At 42.8% G+C, this 20,968-nt stretch overlaps 1 protein-coding gene across 9 annotated transcripts in view; it reads right to left on the bottom strand.

Annotated features, from left to right (window-relative positions):
- Positions 1-20,894, bottom strand: part of RMND1 (required for meiotic nuclear division 1 homolog) — a 51,368-nt gene extending 30,474 nt beyond the window's left edge. For 2 of the 9 annotated variants that reach the window (XR_012645017.1, XM_074990379.1), the window contains exons 1-4: positions 20,528-20,815; positions 18,940-19,004; positions 11,444-11,962; positions 3,616-3,724 (exon numbers count right to left, since the gene is read on the bottom strand). Coding sequence is in view for 8 of the 9 variants with exons in the window: in XM_074990379.1 (XP_074846480.1) it covers positions 3,616-3,724; positions 11,444-11,962; positions 18,940-19,004; positions 20,528-20,579 (745 nt within the window). In the remaining variant the exon portion in view is untranslated. The other 7 variants (XM_074990386.1, XM_074990380.1, XM_074990381.1 and 4 more) reach the window with 7 other exon arrangements.
- Between the last annotated feature and the right edge of the window lie 74 nt (positions 20,895-20,968).

Below are 20,968 nucleotides of genomic sequence, written 5' to 3'. Positions count from 1 at the left end.
CCTGGGCAGCTGCCAGCCCCTGAAAATCGTGGCCACTGAAAGAGAGACTTCCCCCACACGGCTAAACAGCCCCAGACTATAGCCAGCACCCAAAAATCATGACGGTCTAGGGAAACCCACCACCTGCCCCTATTAACAGCATTCCCAGGCTTGGATCTAGGTTCAGACCTGGCAAAGATGTAGACCTCCAGGGAAAGAAGACCCTTAGAACAAGTAGACATGGGCGCTACACTGAAACCGAAATGAATCACTGAAACAGTTGTGGCTCGGGGAGGCCAAAAGACCTACGATTATGTCCAGCCCCAAAAACTGTCTGCCAAGGGAGATTCCCTTGGATGGCTAAAAGACACCAGACGATGGCCAGCACCGGAAAGTCGTGACTGCCCCTGGAGACCCCGCACCTGTCCCTATTAATAGCATGCCCAGGCTCGGATCTAGGTTTGGACCTGGCAAAGAAGACCCTCAGAACAAGAATATTCATCGCTGCAAGCCTTACTTCAAACTGTGGTAATTGTATAGCTACTACATTACCTTCAATAGCCTTTGTAAAAAAGACCATGACACAGCCAGCCCCAAAAATTGTAACCGCTGAGGGAGACTTCCCCAGGGCGGCTAAAAGACACCCAACTAAAACCAGCCCGTTGGCCTTTGGATAAAGCCCATGCAAGAATTTCCTCTGAGAAACCAGCCACGCTAGTGACAAAGAATTCTCTTGTGTTGCCTGAAAATTAGGATCACCTAGGGAGACTCCCTCTGGCTGGCTACAGGATCCTCACTGGGCGTAAGCAGCCTGGCACCTTGAGCAGCTCATCCTTTGATTGGCTCAGGGTCAAGCCACATGATGTGGCTGGGTGTGGGAAAGTTCCAGACTGCATGGTGCCTCCGGAAGGATGGGGATGTGGGGGTCAGGACAAAATGGAAGCAGACGAAAAGAAGTTTCTCATCCAAGCACGACCCCCACCCACAGACTAGCTGCCACATGGTGTAGGCGAGGGAAAGTTCCGGAATGCATGGTGCCTCTCGGGGAGGGCAGGAAGGGGATGTGGGGGGCAGGACAACATGTAAACAGCTGAAAAGAAGTTTCTCATCCTATCAGACAAGCACAACCCCCACCCACAGCCTAGCTGCCACATGGTGCGGGGGGTGGTGGTGGCAGCAGGTAGCCCAGAAAAAAAGGCAGCTAGCAGTGGTAGACGCAGAACCAGAGACCCCCACAGCTGCACTACTGGCAAACGAAAAGAAAGACGATTGTTCAGCCTCTCTTGACCCCACAGCCATGGGCTTGCAGGTGTCAAACTGAAATGGTATTTCTGTTGCCGAATTCCTCCATATCTGAAAGCGGTGGAGATGGAAGAGGCCAGAGTAGGGCACATATGGGACATGTCTGGAGGCTAATGAATTCAATTTAAAAGACTTCCTCACTACCCTTCATGAGGAATTGTAAATTCAAACTGAATGCTACACCCATCAGGTTACTACAACAGTATGACAGCAATGTCAATTTTACTGCTCCATAAATCAAGCTAATGGAATTTACAGTGAAGACCGGCACTTGGTAAAATTGGACTAATTGACTTAAAATTGATATTATCTCGTTGTGTAGACAAAGCCTGAGAAGACTGTAGAGAGGTAGAAGCAGCACTTTAAGGAACTTCTCAACCCAATAGACACCTTCCTGCCCTGCTTATAGGAGGCACTGATGGAAAACTCTGGTGAGACTGAATCTATTTCTGAGGCTGACGTTGATATGGCAGTAGTGACTTTGTAGTGGAAAGGCAGCAGGGGTGGAGATTTGCCCACAAAAGTTGAAAGCACTGAATAATGTTGGGGTGCTGTGATGAATGTGGTATTTAAATGTTTTTTGGTGGACTGATGCAATACCTCTGGACAGGCAAACTGATGGTTGCAATCTTTAAGAAAGGAGACCACAAGCTGTATTCTAACTATCGGAGGAAATCACATGCCTCAGTCACCCTTTCAAAACTCATTGCAGCATGCTAAAGAGCAGATTACACTTACTGACTGAACCTCAGATTCAGGAGGAACAATACAGATTCCATCCCAGCCATGGAACAATGACCCAGCTCTTTGCTCTTTCAGAGATACCACAGAGGGGTCACTAGTGTTTGCTAATTTGGTCTACCTTTGCTTTGCAGACCCAGAGAAGGTGTATGGCCACACTCTGAGACATCTTACAGGAAATGCTGCTGGAATATGAGGTTTTGATGCTGCTTTTGCAGGCTACTTGGTCCCTCTAGTCTCAGTTGCATCTGTATTCTTGGGATTAAGTTGAGTTTGGTCAAGGTGGGCATTGAACTATGCCTAAAGTGTGTCACCTCCACTCCTTTCAGTGATTTTCATGCACAGAATACCAAGGCATAGCTGAGCTGTGGAGTCCTCTCCAGTATGGGGACTCGGAGGTTGCCTCTCTGCTGTTTGAAGATGATGATGTCCTTGCATCTTCAATCTTTGATGCACACTTAAATGTTTCGCAGCTGAGCATAAAGCAACTGAGATAAGAATCAGCAACTCCAAGTCAAAACAAACTGGACAGTTCTTCCCAGATGAGGGGAGAGCAGCTATCATTAGTGGACAAATTCAAGTAACTAGGGAACTTTTTCATGAGTGATGGCAAACAGAAGCATGAGATCAACCATCAGACAGGTGAAGGGCAGCAGTGATGCAGGCACTGTATCAATTTGTGGTGGTGAAGCAGGAATGGATCTCTCAGATGAACCTCTTGGTTCACAGGTCACTTTATGTCCCCAGCCTCACCCCCCAGTCATGAACTCAGATACTGTCCAAAAGCCCAAGGGTTTTTTTTGCCGGTGTGCTGTTTGAGATAAGTGTGTTGTTTGAGATAGGGTGAGGAGCTCAGCCACATGGGGGAGCCTTGAAGAAGAGCCACTAGTCCTCCAGATCAAGAGGAGACAGTTGAGGTGGCTCAGACAACCTGATAAAGATGCCGCTTGCGAGGATTCCACTGGAACTACTGTGTGGAGGCCCCAGATCAGGACATGCTGGAGGGATTTTCCCCTCCCACCTCCCCCCCCATCAGCTGGCCTGAGAACACTGGGGAATCCCCCAGGAGGAACTGGAATCTGTTGTAGAGGAAAAGGTGGTCTGGCCCTCCCCACTCTCCATCCTGCCACCATGACCCTCACCAGAAAAAGCAGCAAACAGTCAAAAAGAGAACAGGAAAACTTTGTTTTGAAACATTGTTCAGAAACAGAATAACCTTCCATTTGAAAATATCCGCACATCTTTTAAATCAAAACTTTCAATGATTTTTCCAGGGCAATTTATTTTTGGTGGGAGGAAGGATCCTATTTTCCAACCAGCTCCATACTATCACTTTTGGGAGGGGGACGGGGAGGAGGGAAATCACAAGTGAGGAGAATGTTGCTCTGTCAATTTTTTTTTGGTCATCAGTTTTTTAAAGAGAATTTTGAGAGAAGGCAATTTTGTTCAAAGGTTTGAAAATATTCCCTGATACTATGTCAAAGATAAAGTACATATATAAGTGTACAAAATTACTATTACTTTTCCATATAGCTCACTCATCTTTTGTTCCCCAAATAAGATAAAGCAGATGGAGAGGGTTTAAAACTCTACCTCTAGGCAAACTTGTTATTTCAACATATCCATATGAAGTCAGGTCATGACATAGATTACCAAGATGATATTCATCTGCTGTTGCGAAGGCTGTGCACTGCATCAGATCCTGTGCCAAAAGGAATACAAGCTTGGGTTAAAGCAAAGCTGAAGTGACCATTGAATATGTTTGACTCTGTGACCAAGTTTGTTATATGGTTTGACATTTGACTGTTAGCTTTTTTATTGTGCTTATCAACATAATATCAGAACCCCATATAAACACTAATGAATTTATCCTTTCCCAGAGATAGTGAAATATAATTGCCCCTATTTTACAGATGGGAAATAGAGCAACAGCTAAAGCAATGTGCCAAAAGTCACTTTGTGTCTGAGCCAGAAACTGAATTTAGGTCCCCTGAACGCAAGTCCAATGGTAAAAGATCAGGTCTTCTACATAACCAGAGTTAACAGGACCAGTTCCTGCCCTCACCATGCATCCTGAGCAACAGCTTGCCACAACGGCAGGCCCGATACACTTGAGAGTGCAGAGTATTCTCATTTGCAACTCCTGAGATGTAAGCTACCTTAAAAGGGTTGGAGTGCAGATGGGCCATCACTAAGGTCCTAATAGGTTCACAGCCATGAAAAATACATTACACTGACATGTAAAAAATACATTACACTGACATGACATCTGGTCTTCTGTGCAATTTTGCCTTACACTGTACAGACTTTGTGGAGTAGACCAGTCCGTCTCAAACTGGTGTTACTGACCCAAAAGGGAATTGCAGGGGAGTCACAAGGTGGCAGCTGCTGGCGGGGCACCCAGCTCTAAAGGCAGCACCCCACCAAGAGCAGCATAGAAGTAATGGTGGCAGTACCATACTATGAGAATTTTACTTATGTGCTGCTGCTGACTGAGCTGGGTGGCCAGACAGTAGCAGCTTCTGACTAAGGAACTGCTCTGCATACAGCAGTGATGAATTAAGGGTGGTAGCACCATACCAGGCCATCCATTCTTTAGAGCTGGGCACCCAGCCAGCAGACACCACTGTCCCACTACCCAATTTTGATGGTAGTTCCAGCATCAGCAGAAGCACAGAAGGGTAGCAGTACTGCAACCCCCACTACACTAGTCTTGCAGCCACCTCCACAACTCCTTTCTGGGCCAAGGAACAAAAAATCAGTTACAACACCATGAGATTTCAGATTTAAATAGCTGAAATAATTAAATTTACAACATTTAAAATTTTACGACTGTGAAATTGACCAAAATGGATTGTGATTTTGGTAGGGTCTTAGCCAGCCCTCAAGATCTACCTGGGGAGCACGGCCAGGAGCTTGCCCTGCTCCTCCCACCAGTCCCTCGCTGGACAACTGTGTGCGTGTGTGTGGGTGGGGCGGGGGGGGGGGGGGAATGGAGCTGGTGGTGGCACAGGGGTGCTCATTTTTTCCAGTGCTCCCCATTTGGCTGGGGCCCCTGTGCACATTCTTTTGTCCCACTAGCTAATCTGCCACTGGGAAGAAGTTGGCCAATGAGCATTTACAGGACTCTCTTCTACATACAAGTTGCATACTCAGACATAGCCCTCAGGCCAAAAAATTGGCCCATCCCCGCCCTGACCATAAATTCTTTGTTTAATAAATCAGTTTTAAATGCAAAATATATTTTGATAATTTTTTCTTGCACTTATATTTAAGGTAGCTTTAGTTAACTAATGAACAGCAATTTAAAAATGCTGTTATTGTGCGTTTTAAATTAATCTCCAATTTCCAGCCCAAGACAGCCTGATATCAGTCACCAGTAAAAAAGAAAAAGCTAGTGAATCAAAAAATGGTAAATGTTTCTTAACACAGAAATTAAGAATCTGAACAAATGTATGCTAAGTTATGTAATGCTTAAATGTGTGTATGGTTTATTCCCATGGTTAGCAAAAAGTAGTACCAAATTTAGTGTAAAAACTATATGTAGATGCAAATCAGCATGCTTTAATGATTAACCAACCAAAAAGAATCAAACTTTTAGGAAAATATAGAAATGAAAAACAAGATTAAAATCAGTAATTTAAATCAAGGTTTTCTGCTTGCCAATTTAATTCGATTAATTTGAATCAATTCACCCTGCTCCTTTCACTGGAGCTGGATTAGTCATTTTGCAGAAGTCAGACTTCTCCTGAAGATAGCTTTCTGTAAAACTGACCTGTAAGGAACCCTATGTATAGGGGGTTTTTTTTGGTTTTGTTTTTTTTTTTGAAATTTAAAAAAGCTTGTTCCTGTTGCAGTGTGTTCTCTGTCAGACTTTTGCTGACTTACAAAATGTCAGGATTCCAGTAGATGGAGATATATATTAAGAAGAAGCACAGAAGTGATTTCTGAAAAAACAAATGTTTTTGTAAGGCCAGAGTTTGTGTGACCTTTTGGTTTCATTTTTTGCCATGTACAAACTTCCTCTGAAAGTAGTACTGTACTATTTCAGTACATCAAACATTTGTTTGCTTTCTGACAACAGGAAAAAAAAATCGCACTTGACCTGCATATTGTTTATATCCATACTCTGTTTATTAAATTGTCAAAAAATTAAGCAGTTTTTCAATTTTGAATAGTGCCTGAAATTAGTTAGCTCACTAACAAACTACAGTAACCGCTGCATATAGTGTGATCACTAAAACAATTTAGGGACAGGAAGTGGGGAAGAACAACTCTTCTTAAAGAAACAGGAGAATTATATAGACAAGAATTAAATTACCTATACTAAAATTCATATATTACATTGAAGCATATGCCCTATAATCTTGCAAGAAATGAAATGGGGTCTTAAATTACTAGAAGATACTAGTACCTAAGTTTTCAGTAGTCACAAGCCCAAAAAGGTGTGTCTGCATTGCAAAATAAGCTGTGGGTTAGTGGGACTCTAACTTAGCTGAACCATGCTAGAGAACCCTGAACTTGAATGTCTGCATTGCATTTTAACTCTATGTTAAGAGTTTTCTAATGTGTGCTTGAACCTATGGCTTTGGTGTTCAGATCCAATCAAAGTAACCACATCCCAGGCTCAAGTATGAGCTTACATTGCAGTGTGAACACAGGCTTGTATCTCAGCTCCATGATAACTCCCTCTTGCGTCTACATTGAAAACCAGGGCTTGAATCTAAGAGTCCTAGGACCTTGCAGGACTGGAGAATCTGACCTTGAATCAAGCTTGTACCCAAGTTCTAAGCTCTATTGCACTGCTGTGTAGGCTCCGCCCTGCTTGACTTAGGTCCCGGGATTTAAGCAGTGCTCCCAGTTCCACAGAACAAAGCCTTTAGTTCTCTCTATCCAAGCAATCTGCAGTCTACTGAACTTAGAAGCCACAATTCACTGGAGAATAGCAGCAGCTCAGGTCAGAATTAACCCATTCTCTTCTGATCACCAGTCTGCAAGCATGCTATCAGAAAGCTGGAAGTAAACAGACTAAAACTGACTGTGCAGCAGGCAGCCGGTGCTGGCAGGCTGTTAAAACTTCCTGTGAATGCAGGGCGGGTAGTAAAGTTTTCCTACAGTGCATCACCATACTAAGGTTGGGGAGGAGCTGGGGCCTAGAAACTATACTATATGGCTACTTCCACTCAAGTCTGTATGTTTCAGGGCGGACCCCAGAACCCTAGGTTACAGCACATGTTAGAAAAGTCTTAACGGGTGGTTAAAACACAATGGGTACAGCTACACTAGAGAGTTTTGTAAACAAAACTAGGGTTTTGTCAACAAAACTCACAGAGCATCTACACACAAAATGCATTTTGTCAACACAAACTGTAGACAAAAAAAGCCATGTAGATGCTCCAGGGGGCCCTTTTATAGGCAGAGCGAATTTAAAAAAAAAAAAAATCTGCTTTTATCTGTAGATGTGATCCTGTCTACAGAAGTTTTATCGGAACGTCTCTTCCAACAGTAAATTCTGTAGACAGATGCTTCTAGTGTAGATATAGCCTCTGTGAATGCTCAAGCTAAGGGTTCCCAAACACAGATCATCTGACTTGACTGCCACTATCCTTGTACTTACATAGCAGGGTAGGCATACCCAAAGTAGTCTGAAAATTGCAAGGTACATGCTATTACGTATGAATCACTTTAGTTCACTCACTAACAAATTACAGTGACCACTGCACATAATACGGTAGCTAAAATAATATGTTGAAACAGTACATAATTTAGGGACAATTAGTGGAGAAGTATATCTCTCCTGAAGGAAATAAGAGCATTTAGATAGACAAAAATTCAGTTATCCATACTGAAATTCATATATTTGAAGCATGTGCCCTATAATCTTGCAAAAAATGAAACTGGATCTCAGATGACAAGAAGATACAGGTTAAAACTCTCTTATCCAGCACCCTCAGGATCTGACTGGGGCCAGACAAGAGAATTTGCCAGACAACTGGACATCAATATTGTCTAGCACATTAGCAACACTTCCACTGCTTACTGGGCTCCATGGGACACATTTAGGGGTAAATTACAACTAAATACCAGCACAGAACAGTAAGAGCCAGGACTGGTAGCTGGAAACAAACTTTGTGGTACCAAAGGAAACTTGGCTACATCCATGATAAATGTAAACCCATGCCGGATTACAGAGTTTGCCAGATGAGAGACTTCCAAATTAGAGCGATTCAACCTGTAGCAGCAATTATATTTTCAGTCTCATTCCAAAGATGCCAAGAAGTCCTGAGGCACCTTATAGACTTAACAGATATTTTGGAGCATAAGCTTTTCTGGGCAAAGACCCGCTTGTTGTTTTTGAAGATACAGACTAACATAGCTACCTCTCTGATTCCAAAGATGGTTTCTCCTGTAGTACCACCCTCAAGATGAAATTCATCTGTGGCTTGGAGGAAAGTGACAGTTACTGAATTGAACGTTGTTTCTGACAGAACCTGGGTTCTTCTTTGAGATAGCGTATCTAACTACTGTCCTGATCTGCCCTGCTTAGCTTTCAGGTGCACAAAAGCCACCTCCTAAAGAGTTATGGTTACAGGACATTCTAGTCCAAACAGGTTTTCACACCCACTTTTTAGATTCAATTTATATACTTGATTCCTCAAAGAAATCTGGTCTTTGTGGTTAGAGCTGAGGCTTTGGAATCAGTACATCTGAGAATCGTTTCTATAGATGTCATGTGTGACTTGGAAAATCATTTCACCTCACTTTCTCGACTGTAACACAGGAATATTATTTCTGTACCGCTCAAAGATGTCATGAAGATTCAAACACTATAAGTATTTTTGGATCCTCAAATGGAAATTGCTGTTATGGTTTATTATTACTTTTCGTATTATGTGAAAAATTCATCTGAGTGTCGATATTCAGTTCAAGGGAAAACAACACAGGGGGTTACCAACATCACATCCAACAAATTAGCCACAAAACCCAAAACGCTTTGAACGCAGAGTAAATTGTACCTCAAAAGTTTGAATCCTGATAATGGAAGTTACTAAAACAAAATATTTACTTAAAATGGAAGTTTTGATATTAAAGTTATTTGTACCATTGCTACTTTGATCTTTCCGAGGTTATTTGGTCTATTCCTGCCAACCACCTTTAAAGCTTGTTAATAATGTATATATTCTGAAAAGAAAATATATAGTTCAGATCCACTCAAGCTAAAGAAAATTATAACTTGCATTTCTAGGCAAGCCTAATTGCTTTGCATTGCAAAAACAGGTTGTGGTATGTACACCTTCTCTACAGAAAGAATCTGTGATGAAAGCTGCCAAGTGATATGTTCAATCTATATACTCCTCTTCCCACGCGCTCTTCGGAGACTGCACTGGTCCCCAATAGCTCATGCAAAATTGCAGCATCTTCCTGCCTCAAGGGGCCTTTGACTGGGTTTCCACTGGCAAAAAACAAAATCTTGGACTGTGATTTGTTTTGTTTTTTTGACATACCTCCTGGAAATACTCTCCTACTGCATTATAACCACCTTACACTAGTAAAAAGAATTTCTATTAGAATCTTTTTCTCTTGAAAGAAATACGTGTCTAAATACATATTGAAGCCTGTAACCTTTCAATAATGTGCCTATTAAATTAAACATGCCCTCCTTTGAACATTATTACTGTCACTTTAGTGGTCGCCTAGCATTAACTTTGTGTCCTTGACTTAGGCCATGTTCACATAGTTTCAAACAATTTAAAATGTAAATAACAGTCTTCCTGCAGCAAGTTTTAAGAATGGTCTAGTAGCTGCTGAGAGATGGGTAGCAAAGGCTTATGCACACTCCCCATAAAATGGATGTTTTGGTTGATTTGCTTCTACTGAACACCACAAATGTAACTCTATGGCCATGTCTACACGTGCACCAAACTTCGAAATGTCCACGCAAATGGCCATTTCGAAGTTTACTAATGAAGCGCTGAAATGCATATTCAGCGCTTCATTAGCATGCGGGTGGCTGCGGCGCTTCGAAAGTGACGCGGCTTGCCGCCGCATGTCTCATCCAGACGGGGCTCCTTTTCGAAAGGACCCCACCTACTTCGAAGTCCCCTTATTCCTATGAGCTCATGGGAATAAGGGGACTTCGAAGTAGGTGGGGTCCTTTCGAAAAGGAGCCCCGCCTGGATGAGACATGCTGCGGCAAGGCGTGTCAATTTCAAAGTGCCGCGGCCGCCCGCATGCTAATGAAGCGCTGAATATGCATTTCAGCGCTTCATTAGTAAACTTCAAAATGGCCATTTGCGTGGCCATTTTGAAGTTTGGGGCATGTGTAGACGTAGCCTATATGGGCAGAGCAGTCATCTTTACCATGATGCCAGATGGTTTCCTAAGAGCCTAGGCATTTTTCTTTTCAAATGATTCAGTCCTCCTGCTTGGCTGATGAAGTTTCTACTCTCTGCCATCATTTGCAAGTTACTTAGCCAACAGGTCTGCAAAGCTTTGTGACAAATGCTACTTTAATTTATAAATGTGAGACCAATTCTGTATTACCCAACTTATTCAAGTATTTCTATTGACTTCAGTGGAACTTCCCACATGAAGCAGGGCATCAAAATTTCTCCTGTCATTAACTGGAACACAAACATTTAGTGCAACAGCATGCTTAGTCTCAGATCCAGAAACTAGCTATAAAAACATATAACTGTCTTTTCCCCAACCCCTAGTGAAATGTACATGCAACAACTATACACTAATCCAGGGCTGATTATAGGAAACCATGAGAGTCCAAGGAAAGGCAAATTTTTGCATAATTTATTTCTCCATAGCTTGACATGGTTTAATTATTTCTTTAAAAATCAGACTCAAAAAAGAAAAAAAAGTTATACTTCTGTTGCCTATTTCCCCAAACTTCCCAAATAAAAGTTTTCGCTTAATTCTTCCCTGAACAGAAAAAATTACAATTAATTTATATTTATTCTTGGTACGTTGATATTACTTTAAAAGAAAAATGGAGAAGTGTAAAAGCCTTTTTTAACTGATGACAGTTAATCACTCAGAGATGAATATTCAAAGATTAAATAATTCTGAAGATCAAATTTTGACTATGAGGCGGACAAGCTACATCCATTTTAAAAAATCTTCACAGCCCTATTCATTTATAATAATAGTCTTCTCACCATTTATGCACTTTGCTTGCTGTATTTGCTTCATTTTAGACAATACTCTAGACACATCTAGTGAATTTCAGTTTTGCTTCCATTAGCATAATCTTACTGTTTATGTTCACAACAATGTGAACATTTAATTCCTCCTCCTTACACCAAAAACAAGTTCACTTAATTTTATGAAAAATAGTTGTTAAAAAAATTGGGATCTAAACTGACAGTGTCCCTTTAACATTCCACAGATAACAAATTTTACACTTTACCTCAGTTTCTAGCATTAATGGCTGGTTAGCTCTGGAGGGCTGTTTGGTCCGAGGTGCCTTCGGTGGTCTCTTAACTGGCAGAATACTTGGCTTTGGCAATATTTTACTAGTTGATATAACGGAGTAAAGTCTTCTTGGTATTTTTGTAAACTTTTTCACACCATTTGGTCCATGCTTGTAGTTCACAATCCCTAGAGTAAGAAAATGGTTTCTGAATGGAGAATAAAATTCTCCAATCTGGTAATTCACAATTTTTGCTGAAGTAGATGTGTTTGTTTCTGACATATGACAATTCTTGAGTCGCACACACAGATTTGTCAAGCAACCAGTAGCAGTTTGAGAAGCGTGCAAGTTCAAGACTTCGTTTTTTCCTGGAGTTCTGAATGATGCCTTGATATCACTGCTTAGTTTTAAAACGGAATGCCTAGATTCATGAAGGCCTTGACACTCACATATTTTCATTAAAACACTGGAACATCTAGCCAAGGCTCCCAGCAGTTTTACTGTCATTGCTTCACTCTGAATAGTTTAAAAAAAAAATCAGAAATAAACCATGTTACATTCAATTGTATTTAAAGAAAGGTACCTCTCAATACACCTCTTGCATGCTATTAAATAAAAAATACTGATCATCACATATACTTCTCCCCTTTATATCTGATATTTCCCCTAATGAGGTCAAAATGCATTTCTTCCTTAACATCCTCAAAAATAGGGAAAGATCATACAATGGTCATTATGCTAGCTGGTAGCAAGGCACATTCAGTTAGATTTTTGTATCCTTTTTTACACCAACTAGCGCCTTATAATGAATAGGCCTCATGGATTAAGATGCTCACATTGACTAGAACTAGAGCTTGCGAACAGGGAGGTTGCAAACAGGAGGGAGTTTTGAGAAGGGCTCTCCTGGTGAAGGAATGGCGATTTCCCGGGCCTTGAGGTAAGCAACTGTCTGGAGTGTGGGGGTGTTTTGTGCTTGGGGGTTCTGGGCTTGTTTTTCTGTTTGTTTGGAGGTTTTTGAGTGCTAAGCTGTGTTTGTTTGCAAGACCGTGTGCTCAGAGTGGCAGTTGGAAGCTGAGAGTCATAGTTGGGATTGAAATCTAAATCTCTCAGCTCGTTTGTCGAACTGTAGACAGAGGGTGGGGCTATCAGGAAGGCCAGAGCTTTATAAACCCTGCTAGCAACCAGGGAGCTTGCAAACAGGGCTGTTGCAAACAGGAGGGAGTTTTGAGAGGGGAGTTTAGAGAGTGTCATTTCCTTCTGACGTCTAACATACATCTCAAGCCTTTAAATAAAAGCCCCATTTATATTCAGATTATTCTACAGAGAAAATGCAGGCAGAAGCCCAGGAACTGAGTGGGGGCTATCCTGTTTATAGCACAGCATGTAACATGTACGACTACCTGCCCTGTGGGCAGGTGGCATACGTGTGCACTTGTTGCAAGGAGCTCCTGACCCTCAGAGACAGAGTTTGGGCTTTGGAGGCCAGGGTGGCTGAACTAGAGGAGCTCACGGAGGCAGAGAGGTATGCGGACGAGACTTTCCGGGACACCGTAGTACTGTCCCCCCTCCAGTCTGAAAGCCCCAGTGCTCTTAAGAAAGATGAAAGGCTCAGGGGAAGAGAGCAGCCATTGGAAGCTCAGGGAAACCATCCCATAGCTAGGACCCTCCTTCCAAAGAATGTTATGGTATCCTCTCGCACTGAGGATACCTCTCTGGGGCAGGGAACGCCAGCTGTTAGGAAAAGGCAGGCGTTAGTAGTGGGTTATGTGATTGTTAGAAACATAGATAGCTGGGTTTGTGATGACCGGGAGAACCGTACGGTGACTTGCCTGCCTGGTGCAAAGATTGTGGATCTCTCAAGGCATCTAAATAGACTAATGTGTAGTGCTGGGGAGGAGCCGTGGTTGTGGTACATGTTGGTACCAACAACATTGGAAAGGATAGGAGAGACGTCCTGGAGGCCAAATTTAGGTTGCTAGGAAAGAGACTGAAATCCAGGACTTTTAAGGTGGCATTCTCAGAAATGCTTCCTGTTCCACACACAGGGCCAGGGAGGCAAGCAGAACTTCACAGTCTCAATGTGTGGATAAGATGATGGTGTAGGGAGGAGGGGCTTAGATTTGTTAGGAACTGGGGACTCTTTTGGGAGAGGGGGAGCCTATACAGGAAGGATGGGCTCCACCTAAATCAAAGGGAATCCAGAGTGCTGGCACTAAACATTAAAAAGGTCGTAGAGCAGTTTTTAAACTAAGAGATGGGGGAAAGCCGATTGGTGCACAGGAGCAGGTGGATTGGACAGAAACTCCTCTTAGAGGAGAAGCCATCAATAGAGATACTCTGGGCATTAGTGAAAAAGAGAGGAGGGGAGATATCAAACAATGGGCTAGATCGGACAAACAATCACATATAAAAGAATGGGATGGGAAGACAAATAAGCAGAGGCAAATCTTTAAAATGCTTCTACACAAATGCTAAAAGTCTGACTAATAAGATGGGTGAAGTAGAGTACCTTGTATTAAAGGAGGCAATTGACATAATAGGCATCATAGAAGCCTGGTGGAATGAAGACAATGTATGGGACACAATCACACCAGGATATAACATATATCAGAAGGATAGAATGGGCTGTCTGGATGGCAGAGTGGCACTGTATGTGAAAGATAACGTAGAATCAAATGAAATAAAATTTTTAAATGAATCAAAATATTCCCTAGAATCACTATGGATAGTAATTCCAAGCTCTACTAAGAATATAGCAGTAAGGATTTATTATCGACCGCCTGATCAGGACAGTGATAGTGATGTTGAAATGCTAAGGGAGATTATAGAGGCTACCAAAATAAAACACTCAGTAGTAACGGGGGATTTCAATTATCCCCATATTGACTGGGTACACATCACATTGGGACGAGATGCAGAAATAAGATTTCTTGATGCCGTTAATGACTGCTTCTTGAAGCAGCTGCTACGGGAACCCACAAGGGGAGGGGCAATTCTCAATTTAGTACTGAGTGGAGTGCAGGATCTGGTCCACAAAGTCACTATTACAGGACCGCTTGGGAATAGTGATCATAATGTAATAACATTTAATATTCCTGTGGTGGGAAGAACACCTCAGCAGTCCAACACTCCAGCATTTAATTTCAAAAGGGGGAATTATGCAAAAAGTGAGGAGGTTAGTTAAACAGAAATTAAAAGCCAGAGTGACTAGAACAAAAACCCTGCAAGCTGCATGGAAGCTTCTCAAAGACACTATAATAGAGGCCCAACTTAAATTTATACCCCAAACTAAAAAAACATATTCAGAGACTGAAAAAAGAGCCACCATGGGTTAACACCCATGTAAAACAAGCAGTGAGGGATAAAAAGGCATCTTTCCAAAAGTGGAAGGCAAATCCTAGTGAGGTAAACAGAAAGGAACATAAATACTACCAAATTAAGTGTAAAACTAATCAGGAAACCCAAAAAAGATTTTGAGGAACAGCTAGCCAAAAGCTCAAAAAGTAATAACAAAATGTTTTTTAAATACATTAGAAGCGGGAAGCCTGCTAAAAAACCAGTGGGTCCCCTACACGATACAAATACAAAAGAAGCAATCAAGGATGATAAAGCCATTGTGAAGAGACTAAATGATTTCTTTGCTTCAGTCTTCACAGCTGAGGATGTTGGGGAGATTCCCAAACCTGGACCGTTTTTTGTGGGAAATGCAACTGAGGAACTGTCCTGGATTGAAGTGTCATTAAAGGAGGTTTTGGAACAAACAGATAAACTTAATGTTAACAAGGCACCGGGACTGTATGGCATTCATCCAAGAGTTCTGAAAGAACTCAAATGGGAAATTGCAGAACTATTAGCACTAGTTTGTAACCTCACCTTTGGATCAGCTTCCGTACCTAATAACTGGAAGATAGCTAATGTGACACCAATATTTAAAAAGGGCTCTAGAGGTGACCCTGGCAATTACAGACCGGTAAGTTTAACGTCAGTTCCGGGCAAATTAGTTGAAACAACAGTAAAGAATAAAATTGTCTGGCACGTAGATGACCATAATTTGATGGGCAAAAGTCAACGTGGTTTCTGCAGAGGGAAATCACGTCTTACTAATCTGTTAGAGTTCTTTGAAGGGGTTAACAAACATGCAGACAGGGGAGATCCAGTGGATATAGTACACTTAGATTTCCAGAAAGCCTTTGGCAACGTACCTCATCAAAGGCTCTTATGTAAATTAAGTCGTCATGGGATAAGAGGAAAGGTCCTTTCATGGACTGAGAACTGGTTAAAAGACAGGAAACAAAGGGTAGGCATAAATGGTAAATTTTCCAAATGGAGAGGGGTAACTAGTGGTGTCCCCCAAGGGTCAGTCCTAGGACCCATCCCGTTCAATTTATTCAAAAATGATCTGGAGAAAGTGGTGAGCAGTGAGGTGGTCAAGTTTGCAGATGACACTAAACTGTTCCAGATAGTCAAGACAAAGGCAGACTGTGAAGAACTTCAAAAAGATCTCATCAAACTGAGTGACTGAGCAACAAAATAGCAAATGAAATTTAATATGGATAAGTGTAAGGCAATGAACATTGGAAAAAAACACTCCAACTATACTGACAACATGATGGGGGCTAATTTAGCTATAATCAGGAAAGAGATGTTGGAGTTATCATGGAGTTCCTTGAAAACATCCACGCAGTGTGCAGAGGCTGTCAAAAAGACAAATAGGATGTTAGATATTATTAAAAAAGAGACAGAAAATAAGACAGGGAGTATCTTGCTGCCCCTACATAAATCTATGGTATGCCCACATCTTGAATACTGTGTGCAGATGTAGTCTCCTCACCTAAAGAAAGATATACTGGCACTGGTGTAGGGTGCGAGAAGACATTGTAATGGTTGAGAGTGCAGTCCGACCCCTCTGTGAATCCTCAAGAGAATCTAAACAGACCAGTCTGTGCAAGGTGAAAAGCTGCAAAATAACTGTCATGGGAACTACTGCAAAACAAGGCACACTTGCCAAGACTTCAAGGCTACGCTGGCAGTAGGCCACAAGAGATAGTGATAAGGAATGCATAGGCAGTTTTAGGCAATCTTACGTTAATAAGTTCAGCTTTATCAGCTAGTGTTAGGAGGCCTGTTACAGAGCCTCTCCCCAAGCGAAGCTCCGACGTGTCGCGTTTTCCCCCACTGGTGACTGCGGCGTCTCCAGGGCGCCCGTCACGGGTGTCACGTGCTTTCAATAAACCAAATATAACACTCGCCTTCTGGGTGCAGCCTCGTTTCTGGGGAACCCGAGCCTGGTTGGCTACAACTGGAAAAGTTTTAGAAAAGGGCAACTAAAATGATTAGGGGCTTGGAACAAGTCCCCTATAAGGAGAGGCTAAAAAGATTGGGACTTTTCAGTTTAGAAAAGAGGAGACTGAGGGGGAACATGATAGAAATATATAAAATTGACAGGTGTGAAGAGGGTGAATAAGGAGAAGTTATTTACTTGTGCCCATAATACAAGAACTAGAGGACACCAAATGAAATTAACGGGTAGCAGGTTTAAAACTAATAAAAGAAAGTTCTTCTTCACAGTTAACCTGTGGAACTCCTTGCCAGAGGACACTGTGAAGGCTAGGACTATAACAGAATTTAAGAAAGAGCTAGATAAACTCATGGAGGTTAGGTCCATAAAAGGCTATTAGCCAAGGGTAGGAATGGTGTCCCTGGCCTCTGATTGTCAGAGGCTGGAGATGGATGACAGGAGACGAGTTGCTTGATCATTATCTTCGGTCCACCCCCTCTGGGGCACCTGGCACTGGCCACTGTCGGCGGACAGGCTACTGGGCTGGATGGACCTTTGGTCTGACCCAGTATGGCCGTTCTTATGTTAGTGGTGTGCAAAGTGGGAGAGCAGGTTTCCTTGTGGGGGCATGAAATTTCATAAGGGGTGGGACGCAGCACAACTGGCTTCTGGGTTTCAGGATCATTCATCTCATTACAAATGATGAACTATGTTACTGTTTTCACGTACATGTATTCACATTTATATATCAATTCATAGAATATTTACCCTCTACAGACTTATTTTTTTACATGTGCCAAAAGTTGTTTTTTTTTTTATTTTTCATATGAACATAACTGAAACTTCCATCAATTTGGATTACACTAGACAGGTTGAGGGGCCCCTGCTAATTGCAGGGACAAAAAGTAAAGCCCAGTGTAAAAAGTTTGCTCATCCCTGGACTAGCACATTGAAATCTATCTACATCTTACAGTTTGAATACTGATGTCTAACATTTATGTTAATTGGTGGACACTTACTAAAGAAAGATCATCTATAATGCACATGTATTCCACATGCACAGAGTATTCCAAATATGGCAGACATAACATGCTGCTAATACCTCAGGGAGCACACATTTTTAAACAGTTACAAAGCCCTAAATCTTTTCTGTACCTGCTTTTCATTAGTAAGGTAAAAGCTTTTCATTATGTGCCTGAAAACACAGGATTTGTTTTCAGGCAAATGAAACTCGTAATAAAAAGGAGAAACAGAAAAACCAGCAAATGTTATATTAAGAAAAAATTGCCTTTTTGGAGAATATTTTTTGAAAAACTCCTGCATACAGGCATCTCCACTGGGTCTTTAGGCTTCTTAGAATGATAAAGTACATTCTTCCCTCATCAGAGCATAATGCACAATGAAATTAAAATTGCATTTGCTCAAGTTTATTCTTCCATTTTTTAGGGGATGCGGGGAGAAAGAGAAAAGGGACATGGTAAGTTTTTCAAGAATGGGAGCATTCCGAATGAAATATGCAAATTAAAATTACAGCATTCCTAGCAAGAACCCAATTCCCAATCACCTACTATGTATTTGCACTAATACATTGAACTGCCATTTATTCACGAAGAACGTACAAAAACACCCACTGTAAAAAGACTTCAAATGTAGGTGCTAACATAATACAAATTATTAAACAAACAAAAACATGACTACGGGAGCATCTCTACCTACCTGCGGATCAAAACTCCAGAGGCTGAGCTTCCAGGGCTCAATTTAGCATGTCCGGCAGGGCCACTAAATCAAAAGTTGAAGGTGCTCCCATCAACTCCAGTACTTCTCCGATGTGTCTATTAAATGTTGCAAGGAGTAAGAGAAGTCAATGAGAGATTTTCTCTCACTGATCTCCCCGTGGGGATGGCACCAAAGTTTGAATCAAGGTATGTCGACTCGAGCTATGCAATTAACGTAGCTGGAGTTGCACACCTTAAGTTGAACTTATCCCCTAGCGTAGGGCCTGTTCTACAAAAAGTTAAATCCATCCTTAGTGGGCTAAGCCTGATTTTTCTACACAACAATTTTAAACAGAAAATTTATGGTGACCCAGTTTAAGATTTACCAAAAAGATCAAAACTGATGTCAAATTTACAGCAGTAACTACACGGAATATAGAATCAAGTCTTGATTCATCCTTTGAGCAATAAATCAGGCCAGTATGTGCACTCTAGCTTACCTGACGACTGAGAAAATGTCTATGGATTTTCTGATGTCTGTACAGATTCCAGAATGCTGCCAACACTACAGAAGTAATAAATACAAAATAAGTACTAAGTAAATTGTGTTAGCAGTTTGAAATGAAGTAGGAAATTCTGTTAATTGTTCTAATTTCTTGCATATGAGCCCTTTAAATACAATGTGCTAATCATAACCCATTCTGCATTTAGGCCTTATCTCCACTAAGCATTTTCAGAAAATCTTCCACATTTGTCAACAAGCGCTGCTCCTCCACCAGCTCTAGCGATGTTGGGAACATTTACCGAGATGATACAGACAACAGAGGTTAAAGGCACTTCTGTTCTTCTACTAATACTACTGAAACTGCAGAGACCAACTGTGCAAGAATTTCTGAAAATGTTCAATGGAGGGACAGCCTATACCCCAGTCTTAAAAAAATATGTGAGTTCAAAAGGACTGCTCCCAAAGGGAGGCATGTTTATAAGTATTTGTAGACTTATGGGACAGGAGGCTTACTTATGTGCTGTGGCAGAACAAGAGAAGCCATGAACCCGTTACGTGGTAGAATATAGTATAAGCAGGATATAAAATAGGGATATGAACTGAGTGGGAGAGAAGTTTTCCATCAGTTCTTAGGTTCTGACAAGTGCCTGTCGAATGGCAGAGGAAGTTAGAGAAAGTATGCACCTCCTTGACAAAGAGCAGAGCTCTATTCTCAAGACAGAGACCCAGCATATATTACAGATGTTAAACAGTTAACCACTAAGCATACCAGTAAGTGATACTATGCTGGTGAACTTCCGTGGTGGACAGCTGCATTGAAGCAGCTCTGAATGGGAGGGCACCAGGAAGCAAGAGAGCAACATCGAAGTTAAAATGGTAAACTGGTTACGCACCTTCATTTAATCCATCTCCCATTTTAACATCTCTATTATCTACATAAGTGCTGCAATGCAGACTCTTGCTACAGCAACAACAGAGTGAACAAAGGTATTCCAGATCTACAAGAGGCAGCAGCAGCTAGGCTGATGGAGGAATTCTTCCACTGACCTACCTGTTAGACAGTAGGGGCGGTGGGAGAGGTTGGCTCTAACACAAGGTACACAACAAGGTACAATGCAGATAAGCAGACCTACAATGGAAGGGTGATCCCTGAATTGTGGGTCCTTACCCAGGTGGCTCTATTTGAACACTACTGTGCTGCTGCAGAGTCCTGACCTACTTCATGCTTCTGAAAGGGGAAGAGGAGCCCCACTGAGTAGGCCACCTGAGATGACTGTGTAACCCACACACCTAAGTGTGGTTAACTGTCCCATGTTGTGGTACCTAGACTACTTCACAGAGACAGAATAAGTGTCCTCTACTGCCTAAGCTGAGAGCCCCACTGGCCTTTAGCTCAGGCCGCACTAAGCTCCAGAGGTCCCAGGTCCAAGCCTGCCCGTGGGCAGTTACAATTGCACTAGAAACACACACACACACACCCCACGCCTGCCATACTTCATCCAGGAGCTGGGGCCTCCCAGCGCTTCCCAGAAGCTTGCTGACCGGGCTCAGGCCCGAGCAAACAGGCATGTGATTCCCCCTACCCTCTCCGGCCCGATCACGGCCGTGCCTCAGTTTCCCCACCGGGGTGCTCATGGGAGGACACCGACACCGCTGCAGGGGGCCCTGCGAGCTGCAGCAGAGCACGCGCCGGGAACCCAGGCCCGAGGGACGACAGAGCCGCTTTCGGCCACCCCTTCATCCGGCCCGGCCGGCGCGCTCTCGGCCCCAGGCGCTGGCAGGGGGCGATCTCCCCACCCCACCGGGCACAGCAGGCCGGGCTGGCAGCCGCGCGCCGCTCCGTTCGCACGGCGCAGAGGTCGCGCCCTACTACGGACCCGAGCCGGGGGCGCGCGACTCCACTCGCGGGGGCTCAGAGAACAGCGGCGCCACCCGCACCAGTCCCTAAACCCACCTCCCGACCTCCCCTGCGCTCCGCTCCGCCCCGCCCCGCCCCCTTGCACGCCCTTACCGCGTAACCGCGG

The sequence above is a fragment of the Carettochelys insculpta genome, chromosome 3 (genome assembly GCF_033958435.1).
Source record: "Carettochelys insculpta isolate YL-2023 chromosome 3, ASM3395843v1, whole genome shotgun sequence".
NCBI classification, from domain to species: Eukaryota; Metazoa; Chordata; order Testudines; family Carettochelyidae; genus Carettochelys; species Carettochelys insculpta.
The sequence above is the reverse complement of the archived record's forward strand: the minus strand, read 5'-3'. Positions and strand labels throughout refer to the sequence as shown.